At 38.6% G+C, this 12,934-nt stretch overlaps 2 protein-coding genes across 4 annotated transcripts; one reads left to right on the top strand and one right to left on the bottom strand.

The window, feature by feature from the left end:
* Positions 1-1,070: 1,070 nt before the first annotated feature.
* LOC120249772 (mitochondrial substrate carrier family protein ucpB) lies at positions 1,071-8,013 on the top strand. Its single transcript, XM_039258413.1, has 8 exons — positions 1,071-1,329; positions 1,516-1,577; positions 1,649-1,885; positions 1,958-2,113; positions 2,185-2,234; positions 2,332-2,464; positions 7,376-7,413; positions 7,647-8,013. The coding sequence occupies exons 1-8, from the start codon at positions 1,074-1,076 to the stop codon at positions 7,741-7,743; spliced, it is 1,029 nt and encodes a 342-aa protein (XP_039114347.1). The 5' UTR covers positions 1,071-1,073; the 3' UTR covers positions 7,744-8,013.
* Positions 8,014-8,613: 600 nt separating this feature from the next.
* Positions 8,614-12,785, bottom strand: LOC120249771 (phenylalanine--tRNA ligase, chloroplastic/mitochondrial). 3 transcript variants are annotated; one of them, XM_039258412.1, is made up of 10 exons: positions 12,564-12,783; positions 12,297-12,490; positions 11,587-11,793; positions 11,376-11,493; positions 11,208-11,284; positions 10,896-11,075; positions 10,638-10,682; positions 9,415-9,519; positions 9,023-9,136; positions 8,614-8,930 (listed from the first exon to the last, which is right to left on the bottom strand). In XM_039258412.1, the coding sequence occupies exons 1-10, from the start codon at positions 12,739-12,741 to the stop codon at positions 8,880-8,882; spliced, it is 1,269 nt and encodes a 422-aa protein (XP_039114346.1). In that variant the 5' UTR covers positions 12,742-12,783; the 3' UTR covers positions 8,614-8,879. The 3 variants fall into 3 exon arrangements, 1 of the variants encoding a protein (XP_039114346.1); XR_005532882.1 differs by having other exon boundaries at positions 8,912-8,930; positions 9,415-9,467; positions 12,564-12,785; XR_005532883.1 differs by lacking the exon at positions 8,614-8,930 and having other exon boundaries at positions 9,042-9,136; positions 9,415-9,533; positions 12,564-12,785.
* Positions 12,786-12,934: the final 149 nt, after the last annotated feature.

Raw genomic sequence — 12,934 nt, forward strand, 5'->3', positions numbered from 1 at the left:
CACAGTTATTTATGGTGTGAAGTCCACAGCGGGTTGACTCTTCATGTCAGAAAAAAATCAAGCCTTACGATGAGGCCCGAGCATTGGTGATTACAGCGAGCGGGTGTTCGGGATATTTATGTTCAGAGTCGTAGAAATTAATCGAGTCATTAATTCTTATCGCGGGATCTACTCTTTTGCTACACCCTGCGTGCCACCCTGCGACAATTCGGATCAAGCGAAAAAGATCACCGTTTCTGTGAGACTTTGAGAATTTAAGCGTTAATATGAAAAGTTATACATGTAAAGATAATGTTAAGCGGAGATGACAAGTATTAAGCGGATATGATGATTATTAAACATATTAGTAATATATTTAAGCGGATAATAACAAATAGTTAAACATTATTTAAAAATATACAAGCGAGATAACAATAAGCGAGAAAGAACTTTAAAAGCGAAATGAACTCGTTTTTCAAGCGGAGGCAACGATGGCACGTGCTTCTGCATCGACAGATAAAATCGAATCTGATTTCGTTTTGAAGATGAAGTGCACTTGACCAATCAGGTGGAAATCAACTTCATTTTCTAGTTGGAGACCCGGTTTATATATTTTCGGGTATGATAAAACTTCACCCGAGACTACCACAAAATGAGTGCCATAATAAACTCCTGTTTGAATGGTCAGTGATAGCTGACGAAGAGATTCTCAGCGTATTCATGGCAAGCGAGGCGAAGTCGAACAACTCAAATGAGGAGAAATGAGGAGAACAACGAGATGTAATGCAACTCACTGCAGTTTGTCTATCGAGAAAGCCGTGAAAGCCCTGAAAAAAGTTGAGCATAATGATTTGGTGCTTTCCTTTTCACCAGTTTTCAGGCAAAAATGGGATTTATGACGTGGGCCGTTTGAAGTGAACGGTATGGGATAATAGGGAAGTTAAACACTAACGGAAGGGCTACGGGGTGTGTAAAAGTAGGATGGGGTTTTTGGGAAGTTTTGAAAATTACGATGGATGAACAGTAATTTTCCCTAATAATAATAATAATTATTATTATTATTATTATGTTTCTGACCAGAGAGAGGCGCATGAATGGTGGAAAAGTTTGTCCTGAAGTTTGACAGACTTGAAGGAGGAGGCGTCCACATCTCGCCGAGAGAGAGAGAGAGAGAGAGAGAGAGAAGGGCCCTAATGGCGGCGACCTCTACCTCTCCAAGCTCGGCGTTTCTAGAGCGGTTCAGGAATCCAAAGAACCAGGGATCCGATGGCCGGCTTTTGTACGCCTTCCAGTACTTCGCCACCAATGCCACCGCTGTCACGGTGTCCGTTTCGCTCACCCATCCTTTAGGTATTGTTCTTTCTTTGCTTTGCTTTGCTTTGTTTGTCCAATCTTCTTTTTGGTGATCCGAGGTTCACATTGTCTGAATGGAAACCGTGATCTAATTTATTGGAGAATGTGTTTGATATCACGAGTTTGTGTCTTTTTTCCTTCATAATTTTCTAAAAAAAATTTCAAATTTAATTGGAACTGCAGATGTTCTCAAAATTAGGCTTCAAATGCAGCGAGCGGGTCAGCGAGGTCCTTTGATTGGAATGGTATCTGATACAATTTTCTTGTATTTTGGAAAAAAAAAATCAAATTGTTTTGAAATTTCCACAACCTGCAGGGAAAGCTTTGTGGAAAAATAGTGAAAATTGAAGGACCTGTGGCACTGTGTTCAGGGCTTGCACCTGCGATGGTTAGGTCTCTTCTTTGTGGGGGCCTTCGATTGAGCTTATATGAGCCTTGCAAGTCTTTCGCTGATTCTGTTTTTGGTTCAGCTAACATCTTTGTTAAACTTGTATCTGGGACCATCTCTGGTGCCATTGCAACAGCAGTCACCAATCCTGTAGATGTTCTTAAGGTAGTGGAAGCCTATATAAAGCTTTAATGATTACCATTCCAGTTTTTCTCACAGTTGTGTTTCTTGAAACAGGTACGTATGCAAATGAACATGAATCCTCAAAGGGGACCTGTTGGGGAGCTACGGCAAATTATATCGGAGGAGGGATTAAAAGGGCTTTGGAAGGGAGTTGGTACTTCAATGACCAGAGCTGGAGCTCTCACAGCATCATATGATGAATCCAAGCAGGTCTATCTTCTGGCTTTGCTATATAGGGTTTCTTCATTCTGATCGTCAGTTACTATTACCTTATCATCCAGGCATTGCTCAGATGGACACCTCTTGAAGAAGGTTTTCTTTTGCATCTCATGTAAAAAGAGTATAATTCTTATTGATACAAGTCCTGCCATGAGAGAGGTGAGAATGTTTCAAGAAAAAAACTAATATTATGCTGTGCTTATCTGAAGATCAAGTTGCATAGCTGGAGCTGTTGGGACTCTCGTAACGGGGCCTATGGACATCGTTAAAACGCGTCTTATGTTACAACAAGAATCTAAAGGCGGCATAATTTATAGGAATTCATTTCACTGTGCATACCAGGTTTGGATCCAATCTAATAACTTTTTTGCAAAGAGAATCTTTTAGATTAATGCAACATGAATGGCTTTTCGCAATTTCTAGGAATTGTTGTTAGATCATTTTGATTAGCACCAAACATCTTTTGTTTCCACTAATTAGACTATGAACTGTCATTGTAATGTCTTAGATAAGTCAATATATATATATATATATATATTTACTTTTGAAAGAAATGCTATTCTTAACTTCACTGAAAAGAGAGACGTAGATGTCCCTCGGGGGTACCCCTTGATAAGCATTTGGCAATTCAAATAATGGCAAAAACTATTCATAAGCATTATAGCATTCTTGATTGGTTAAGTAGCCTCAGAAAACCAACATCAATCCAATTGAATCTGGTTGTCTTCTTCCTTGCTTGTGTATAGCTATAATCATTATTGGTTTGGCACTAATTAGTGGAGCTGAATTTCCATTCTTTCATTATAAATGTTATGATCTTAATTTCTATCAATTTTACATTGTTCAGATGATACTATATGCAATACCAATTTTTTTCTAGGAAAAATGACCATATGGACCTTGGAATTTTTCATAGTAACCAGAAGGTCCATATGAATTTTCGAGTGGCCTACAGGATCCTGTTTCTTCTCTAGGTTACCATTGAAATCCTGACAGACATCATTAGAAATAGTGCTTACTTTGTGGTTGGGGGGATTTTTTTAATAAGTTCATTCTTCAACTTGGCCCTCATCTTCTTGCATAATCAAGTTTGTGCTTTGGTTGTTGGACAACCTTATAAATGTTTGGTGTGGTCAAAGGCAAGGAGAAGGCCATGTTGTGAACTTCACCATACTTTTATCCAGTGTTATAAAGCGAGAAAGGCGCTCGCCTAGGTGCTTTCGAGCGGCGAGACCTTAATGTCTCAACACCCTTTGGACAAGGCGCCTTCAATGAGGCGAGCCTAGGCCGGTGCTTTTTGCCGGCGCCCAGGGCATTAAAAAGGTGCTCTGTCTTATTTTTTTCTTGATATAGACCTTTTTATTTAATGCTTTCAATTAGTGTTTATTGGAATTCTAAAAAGGCACATTTACTAATAAGGTATGAAATAAATTTAGGGGAGGAAAATTTGGTGGTTTTAAAAAAAGGCACGCTTGTTAATAAATAAGGAAATAAATTTAGAGGAGAAAAAAATTAAAAAGTTTTAAATGCATAGTTGCTATTTTTTTAAAAACTAATGATTAAATTAAGGAATTAACTAATCAATTAGAGATAATTGAAGAGGTTGCAAAAATTAGCACTTGCCATAAAAAGTCTGAACAGAATAGCATACAACATCAAAAAGAGATGAAGATGAAACAAGGTTGGTGTTTTGGTGGAAGCATGTGACTTTAATTATTCTAAAAATTATATGTAATATATATATATTAACTAGTGCTTTACTTTGTTCGGGCGAGCGCCTTTCGTGGCGCCTCTTGCCTCGGGCAATATAATGTCTTAGCGCCTTAAGAGCGCCTAGCGCTTTTAATTACACTGCTTTTATCGTGGCAGTCAGTTTTAGATAGCATTTGCAACATGTGAGGGCTTCAGTTGAGTCCATAAAGATAAAGTACATCAACCCTGATGAGTGAAAGATTTCATATTTGCTTAGAAATGATGAGGGTTTCTAGATGATATTGCACATCCACCATTTGTACAAGAAGCAGGTGGTGGATTCGGAAGTCGAGGAGGTGCCCCATGTAAAAACATGCTTGTTTGTCCTTGTCTTTGCGTGGTTTGTAATAGCTGTTCAAATTGCCTGTCCATCAAGTTATTTATTTGTTTAGCTGTCCTGCCATATAGTGACTGTTTTATGAGGACATTTAGTATGGCTAGATATTATTGTTAGTTGTTTTCATGGTTAAATGTAATAACCTATAGTTTGCCAGGTAAGACTTATGTCAGTTCCCCTACCAAGTTACCCTTTCCTGCTGATGTTATGTGTTGCTATTTTGCGTTGTAGGCTGGTGGGCATTGTTCCTTTATCCACATTGATGTACCGCATGTCTGAGTAGTGTTCTGGTTTCGTATGTAGGCGAGCAAATATGCACCGCTATTGTTAGGATGTGGTCGTCATTGTTGACAACATCCCCGTAATTGGTGATGCTTTTATAGACGTTCAATATCCCTTCCTAGACTTTCAAATTTCGTATGTAGCCAATTAGATATGTGCCGTTGCAGTTCGGATGCGGTCATTTTTATTGAATCCATATAGCAGGCGATGTTGTCATAAATGTTCAGTGTCCTTTCCTGTATGTTCTAATTTTGTGCATAGCAAATTAAACATGCGACATTGTTGTTCGGATGCGGTTATTATTGTTGACTGCATGCACATGGTTAGCGATGTCCTTGTACATCTTTAATTGCGCTTGCATATCGCGGTTTATCTGACATCATGTAGTGAAAACTAGCCAATGTCCACCCATTGCTATTTAGACTGTGTTGCAACTATGATTTCTGATGTTGATATGGCTTTCTAGGATTTTGACCACTTTAAGGAGTAGCTCATGGACTATGCAATTTTACAAATTTTTGATTTTGAGAGGGGATGACCATGTGATGTTTTGGGGATGGTTGAGATTGGCGTATTCATGCATTAAGAAATGACTGTTTTGGTGCATTTAAGATAAAGACTATGCGGTTGGAGCACAACTGTGGCAATGTCGTTATTGGTGTATTATATCCAAAGGTCTCAAAAAAAGGGGTCAGTAGGCATGTCACAAAAGCTCAGAGTCTGCGGACTTATAGATCTGTTAATATGTGGTGTGACCTTATTCGCGATATTGGCATTGGGTTGTCTTACAAATAGGTGTGAACGGAGAAGGAGGTCACCAACGATATAATCCATAGTTACAGTGTGGCAAATGATGACCTCTTACTGTGATTCGCCGAGAAGTGTCAATAGACAAACAAAAGGAGCATGGTTGAAATTAAGAGTGAGTGGCCTTTTTGGGAAAGAGCTACCAGAGTAGCTAAATATTATTAAACGAAAAGAAGTTAACAAATAAGATATCTAAAACACCATGCCACAAAAGAAAAACCAGCAACACATGCAACAAAACTCAAGCCCAACTAAAGAAACAGTCAAGGAACAAGAGGAGAAAGATCTAATTAAAAATCAAACCCCGCCTGATTAATCATCTTCATAAGCCATTTCGGTTTTTCCATGCCCATGTGAAATAAGGACAGCTGCGTCGACCGAAGACCATGACCAGCAAGCACCCCGGTAATACGATTCCAATGAGACGGAATGAGCTCAATCTTAGGATGATTCAAGTAACTCAGTAGCTTCCACAAAGTCTCCAGATACTCCTTATTGCGCCAGCAGATTGCTTCCTCATAGTGCAAGATCGTTTTACAAATTTCTTCCGAACTGTAGAGTCCTTACATGGTTTCAAGACGATTGTGGATGCCACACATGATGTTAGGTGCAGATTTTGCTAAATGGGAACACTGGCTTTTTCCATGTGGCTTCACCATCATCGACAATGAGACTGTTGATAATTGGAACTGATTTATGTACAATAAGTGGGTCATTGCATGGCGCCAATAACAGGTATGAGCAAACAACCATCTTTGTGATCGAGAGACTGAAAGTCGTGATCAACACTATTTTGAGTATTTTTCCTGAAAGCAAACTTCTCCAAGACGTTGACCTCCACCTCAAATTCCCTGAGTGGCTATTGAATGAAGTTATTCAAGACAACATCATTCTTACTTACACAAAGGAAGTATGAAACGGGTATGAGGCAGCTCAGAGATGTGTCTGAGCGGCTTGCAAATAGTTGCATGAGAAGGTTGACCAAGAGCGCTGGTGCTACTACTTATTGCACGGCAACAGGTGGACTGAGATATACTCTAATGTGGCTTGGCTTCTTTGATCCATTGATTTTAGTTAGTGAAACTGTCTTTGTTTTTTTGATCCATTCATCCAATGATTTCATTCGAAGTAGTTATAATTAGATGTTGTGGTAAGGTGCCATTACCATAGAGGTGTTCGGAGTGGTCCATTGTGAAGTATCTAGGTAAAATTTCTCAGTTAGCAAAATGATGACAATGATATGAAGTCCACCCAACCTCTCGGCCATTTCTTGCCCAATTTGTGGGAATTCATGCATATCCGATAGTTTACAACTTAATAGATCTGTGAAGTCCAAAAGCACACACATGGGTGGTGTCTTTATGCTGAATATTCAGTCTGGCAGCTGCCACAATAGCTTTATCCCTTTCCTCTGCTTTAGACGCAGCATGCTGTTACTATAGGAGTTAACATGCTAGCTAACTCCAAAACTATGTATGGTTGGGACCTTCCATGCTAACCACTTGAGTTCAGTGTGGTTTGCCGTGTGAGTGTTATCCTCTCCGCGACCCTCCCTGTAATACTCATCACATTTACATTTTGTCTTCCATGCAGGACATTCATTGCTTATGCATCAAGTTTCCTAGGTTTGTAAGCCCCCGGACACACTCCCTAGGTTTCTAATCATTCAGTGCTTCATCTCCTAAGTTGGAAACTTTCATGCATAAGGTGGGATATAACTTCCACGGACTCCTCTCTCTCACTTAGTAGAAAACGAACACCACACTATCTGTCCCTCTTTACACAACAAGGAAGACAAATAATGCCATACCTCAACATTTAATGCATTTTATTTTACCATAATTGAAAGATATGGGCAACAGTGTCATTTTTCCTTCAATTATTGACCATCACTCTCTTTGGGAACCTTGTCAAGAAGGATTTTTTTTGGCAATCCACAAATTTGTAGGGATCTAGTTCTTTTTCTGTTCATCTTATATGATTTTAATTTTTATTTTATGCATTGCACATTCTAACTCCTTATGGTTATTTCAGTAGCATAACCATCATTTTTTCCTGCACTTTTGCATTTCTAGGTAGCGAGAACTGAGGGCTTACGAGCACTCTACAAAGGGTAAGTACTCCACTTACAAGCTTTCTTAATATGAGATCTTGTTTTGAATATGATTTACAATTACTAGTACAATTCCTTACAAACCTTCCTGATAACCCCTCCCCAACTCTTATAATCTCTCTACCTTAACAAATATGACAAGAGGTTGTTGTCACTCTAAAAGCAAAACCTAGTGTGGGAGTTGCATGATTTCAAATACTCATATTCCTTTTGTTGCTTGTTTTTGTGATCAGAGGATTTGCAACTTATGCAAGATTAGGACCACAGACCACAATTATGTTTGTTGTCTGTGAGAAGCTGCGTGAGCTCATTGGCATGAAGGCGATTTAATTCCGATACCGAGAATTTCAGCTACTTTCAAGCGTATGTTTGGCACTCTTGCTTTGATTAAGTTTGCCAGAGATGGTGCTATCATAACTTGGGTCATTCATATCCAAGACAGGCTAAACTATCAGTGTTTTGATTTAGTGTACTATATCATGTTATTGCTTGATTCAAAGTTGAAAATTCTATTCTTTAAAGCCTGTAGTGTTAGCAAACTGGAGGGTCTACAGAGACCGAAACTACGAATACAACAAATGACAGTCTTATATTTGTTTTCTTAGCGTATTTGCCATATATTAGTTCAGATAGAACCTTGCAAACCATAGCCAAGTATCTATTCAGGAAATGTGCTTGACTTCCTAGTTCATTTTCCAAGTGAGAACAGAAAAACAACATGGGCATCTTTATTAGGGAAAGTTCAGATGGAGATCAAGACCTAATTAGGGTTTGAGTCTTGCAGAAGATGGAGGTAAAATGATGGCTTGATCAGCTGCAAAGGACTTCTCCAAGCAACCTAGGCTTGTAGGAGAAAGGGCTGGCCTGCATGATCATGTAGTTCTCTCCAAACAACTCCCCAAAGCATGGTTTCCCTTAGTTCAACCTTCTTATCACCTTCTTCATTTGCAGCTCTTACCACATTGGTTATCTTTCTCAGAATTCTCCAAAGCCCGACTACCGGAACTCTCGGCCGCCTCCTCGGCCTTCACCCGCCAGCTTCCCCCTCTCGACACCTCCTCTTATAAACTTGACAAAATCTTTTTACCTTTTTGTAAGATAGATATCTAAAAGCCATCATCCCTTTGGATCCTCACAGGCTTTGATTCACTTCATTTGTTCACTAGAGTCTCTTGAAGTAAGTCTTGAAGTTGGAAGGGCTAGGAAATAAAAGATCATACCTTTTTTATTCACATGGGACGTAAACACACTACTTTTCACACGATAGACAATTTTGATGCACATCAGAACATCATAAATACATGTTTCCCAATTCAGTTTGGCACTTGACAACAAAATTTTTGTTCCAGATAATAATGTCAAAGGAGCATCAGGTACAACACTTACGGCATAGTGTGCCAAAAAATGAATATGGTGAATGGATATGCACCGTGGAGAACAGTCTGGTCGATAATTTCAGTTGAATCTCATCTTAGTGTGACATTCAACTTATTCTCCACTGTTTCTCTAACACGCCACTGCAAGCACAGCCACAAGGCTGATTACTGTTATTTTTCCTACAGGATAGAGATGACTAAAATCTGTGTTTTGTAAAAATCAAGTATTATACCTGCAACTGGTTTATTTCATCATCTGTAAGAGAACGTTCCATTGAACGGTATGCGATTCTATAGCAGTGGCTAGTCATTCCCTTTTTGTTAGTGAAATTGTCAATCAGCTTCACCTGCAAGGTTGTAAGACCCTCTTTGATTAAGTAAGTTCCCAGCATAACTAAAAAAAATAGTACTAGAATCACAAAATACATGGTTCAGCCATTCATTTACAGAGGCCCAAAGAAGAAAAAAAAAAAAGAAAACTCACAGAAACACCGACACTAAGTGAACAGGCGCTTGCATGTCAACATATGGTAATATTTAGGGATGAAATCAGGGCATCAACAATAAAAAAAAAAAGAGAGTGAAGAATCTCTGCATTAAAAAAAGAAGACAGAAAAAAACATACCTCCTCCACTAGATCTCCAGCAATCCCTCGGACAACTTCACATAAATTGTTCTCTGTGAATGATTCGTTTATCCAAAAACTCATATCCTTGTAGCAGGGAGGAAACTGTGAAATAATAACTGTATTTTCATTGCAAAATGTACAAGAAATGTCTCGAGGTCTTGATGATGGTTTCAATGATTTATAAAAGTGTAGCAATAGTTCAAGCTTTCAATGCATGCCAACTTGGCAGAGGCAGCTAATTGAAGTCAATATTGTCTAGAGGGCATTCAATAACATGAATAATGAGAGGATTACACCAAAATTAAATGCTGTAATATTCGTATCAATTACTTTATCCCTTGGAGCGCTAGGAAATAACATCATCTCCCATATATGCTCTCAGCAAGATAGATGGTAAAACATCAAACATGTCTTTACAGTCTTCAATGCATCAAAGTCTCCTAACAAACTTCAGTGCATTTTCTAACATTAGATTGATTGAGCACACACTCATTTACTATTCCACATCCATACAAACATTTTATGAACCGTTCAACCGCACCACTACTTATTTCAATTACCGTCTCATTTAAGATATATGAGCCATAATCTAGTCCTCTCGACTAAGCAACAAGAGCATCTAACCCTTATAATTTCATCTACGTAAAAGATGTGTTTTGTATTATAGTCTCACACAAAACCAATTTGCTGTCTGGCAAGGGTTACTGCACTTCAGATCTATAGCAAGGGACACCCATGAAGACCATGAAAAGGACATAGCAAGTTTTAAAATGATGTGCAAGATAGGTTCTTTAACTATGACTAGGAGATCCTAAGCGCATGTCACATCAGTATACCCCTCCTTTTACAACTGTAAGCCAGAATTACTAGATGGCTTGTGACTTGCTCTATCCTGCAAATTCTAAGTTGAATCACCAATAAAGTTATTATACTCTTCTTTTGTGAATGTGCAACAAATCTTCATGCATTTTGTATACACAGGCCTAAATCAGCTTTCTTAAACACCAAATACTAAGATACTAGCTTATAATCAATACACCCTACTTTTACAACTGTAAGCGAGAATTACTAGATGGCTTGTAACTTGCTGTATCCTACAAATTCTAACTCAAATCACTGAAATAATCATTATACTCTTATTTTGTGAACATGCAACTAAACTTCACGCATTTTGTGTATATATAACAGGGTGAATAATGGCCGGAAATCATTGTGTGCACCTTTGAGAATGGCTTGAATTTGGCACCAAGCTGGCCCTTCGAAAACTGTAAATAAGAGGCTATACATCAGCTTTGGTTAACAGAATTTAGTTTGAGAAAATCAATATTACATACAAATGCATGATGATCAATATAACCTAAATTGTCTGGTTCCTAATAATGCATTTACTATTATAAGTGCTTTGCAAGTTGTCGACTATTAACACTAGGTAATTCAAGATTGCAAATGCCAATTGACAAGAATAAAAAGCAACATACTTGTGAGGTAAACCGTTCATCAGTTGACCAGAATAGTCGGATATCTGGAATATCAAACAGAACCATAGCAAGTCGCTCTAGCCCTAGACCAAAAGCCCATGCAACACAATCCGTTCTTCCATTTCTTTTCAGTATTTCTTGCTCAGTCACTCCACAACCCAACACTTCCATCCAATTTTCCTGAAACAGTACATATAGCAAAAGATACCAGAAAAAAAATGTGTCCTCAAGATATTCAGTGAAGATAAGGGCAAAATATATATCAAGGTTGCAGGCAAAGAGGACTTAAAACTCCAAAAGGCAATGCATTACCTGGAAAAATATCTCCAATTCAAAAGATGGATTAGTGAATGGAAAGTATGTATCGACCCATCGCATTTCCACAGCACCTGGCAATTGCAGGAGATTTATAAGACTCAAATTTCTGCTTAATGATATTTATGTTACATGTAAATGGCAGCAGAAAAGATAAATACATACCAAATAAATGTTGCGCCAGACCCTCAAGAGATTTCTTTAGATCTGCAGCTGCATGGGATGTTGCATCCATATCAGAATCTCTACATTCATCTTTGGAAAAAACACGAAATCCTTCCATCTGCATTAGTGTCCATCATAAGATACCGGAATTTTGCTTAACTTGTCAACTACCAAGAAGAAGCCGCCATGGCAAAAGATAATACTTGGAAACCTGATGAAATACAGGGTAATGAGTTGAGTCAATGGAGTCTCTACGATAGACATCTCCAGTTACAAGAAAATGGGTGTGCCCCTTCCTTAAAATCTCTGCCTGATGTGCACTGGTGTGGCACCTTAAGACAGTTTGAGCATCGACATAATATGTATCATTATAACTCCTGCTTACATGATCAGCAGGAACCAATACATCATCAAAATTCTGCATACAACAGCATCCTACAGTCACCACAATGAACATGAAGAAAAATAATCTCTGAATAGTTAGCAAATTATGGCATTAACAGAATTGCTTCTAACAAGAGTAGAAGTTTAATCAAGACAAGTAAATTTAATGGCATTGGGCAAAAAGAGGAAAATATGATGAGCAATTTTCTCACACTTTCTTTATTTTACAAATAGTTAGATGGGTTTTCCACCACTTCCCATGAAAAAAATTCATGTATTTTTTTTTTTTTTTCAATTAACCTTGACAGATAGTGTCAGCAACTGCCAAGCAGAACCAATCTCCGGTCACTTCAAATGGAAGTCTACTAATAGCATAACCTTCTACTAAGTATGAGATAATTATGCAAAGGGTTCAGTTCATTGTTCATGCATGACTATAAGAAAGCACAACAACTATCATAACACATTTCAAACAAGAAAAGTAGCACTATTTGAAGGCAAAAGGCTGGTTAAACCCTAACAAAGATGAAAAGATACCTGCTTGACAGAAACAATAGGACATAGATCATCAAACTTGACAAACTTCCCCTCATGCCTCTCATCAAAGTACTCATAAATCGCATTCTTCAAAATCCCAATCGGGTGCCGATCCCTCCGGTGCAGCTGCAACCCAATCTTCGAGAAAATCGTATCCGGGACATTGTTAGTAGGATCCCCCTCCCTCACAACATCTAAAGCCACCACAAACCATCAAAACCTTCAGATATCAAAAGCAGAAACAAAAAAAAAAAACTGGAAATTTACCATCTTTCGCGATCTTAACGCCACCAATCTCAAGAAGAGCAGCGAGAGGGGGATAGTGCTTGTTGTGGGGTTTCGTGAGAGGTGCGGAGGAGAAGGGAAGGGATTGAGTGAAGGATTTGAAGGGGATGAGGGGTGGGCGCGCGGTGAGCGCGCGGGCGTAGGTTCTCTGGATAAGCATCGATGAAGCGCGCGCGGCGTGGCTCGTTCTCTCACGCACACAAGCGCTTGAAAGGGAGGATCACTGTGGATAATTTTGAAATAAACCCTTATAGTTTTTTTTAATAAAAATTAGAACTTCGAGGGATGTGTTCGAATTATATGAACTTTTTAGGGTTTAAAATGCAAAACAAATCGAAAGAGAACCCCATCAA

Source organism: Dioscorea cayenensis, chromosome 19 (assembly GCF_009730915.1).
Source record: "Dioscorea cayenensis subsp. rotundata cultivar TDr96_F1 chromosome 19, TDr96_F1_v2_PseudoChromosome.rev07_lg8_w22 25.fasta, whole genome shotgun sequence".
Lineage (NCBI taxonomy): Eukaryota > Viridiplantae > Streptophyta > Magnoliopsida > Dioscoreales > Dioscoreaceae > Dioscorea > Dioscorea cayenensis.

What these genes read in the sequence shown, in the direction of transcription:
- LOC120249772 (XM_039258413.1), top strand. Translation starts at nt 1,074, where the DNA reads ATGGTGGAAAAGTTTGTCCTGAAGTTTGACAGACTTGAAGGAGGAGGC. An exon ending in TTCGCTCACCCATCCTTTAG is followed by an intron (nt 1,330 to 1,515) that starts GTATTGTTCTTT and finishes TTGGAACTGCAG; the next exon opens with ATGTTCTCAAAATTAGGCTT. An exon ending in CATATGATGAATCCAAGCAG is followed by an intron (nt 2,114 to 2,184) that starts GTCTATCTTCTG and finishes CTTATCATCCAG; the next exon opens with GCATTGCTCAGATGGACACC.
- LOC120249771 (XM_039258412.1), bottom strand. Translation starts at nt 12,741, where the DNA reads ATGCTTATCCAGAGAACCTACGCCCGCGCGCTCACCGCGCGCCCACCC. An exon ending in CTGGAGATCTAGTGGAGGAG is followed by an intron (nt 9,137 to 9,414) that starts GTATGTTTTTTT and finishes ACAACCTTGCAG; the next exon opens with GTGAAGCTGATTGACAATTT. An exon ending in ATGAAATAAACCAGTTGCAG is followed by an intron (nt 8,931 to 9,022) that starts GTATAATACTTG and finishes CTGTGCTTGCAG; the next exon opens with TGGCGTGTTAGAGAAACAGT.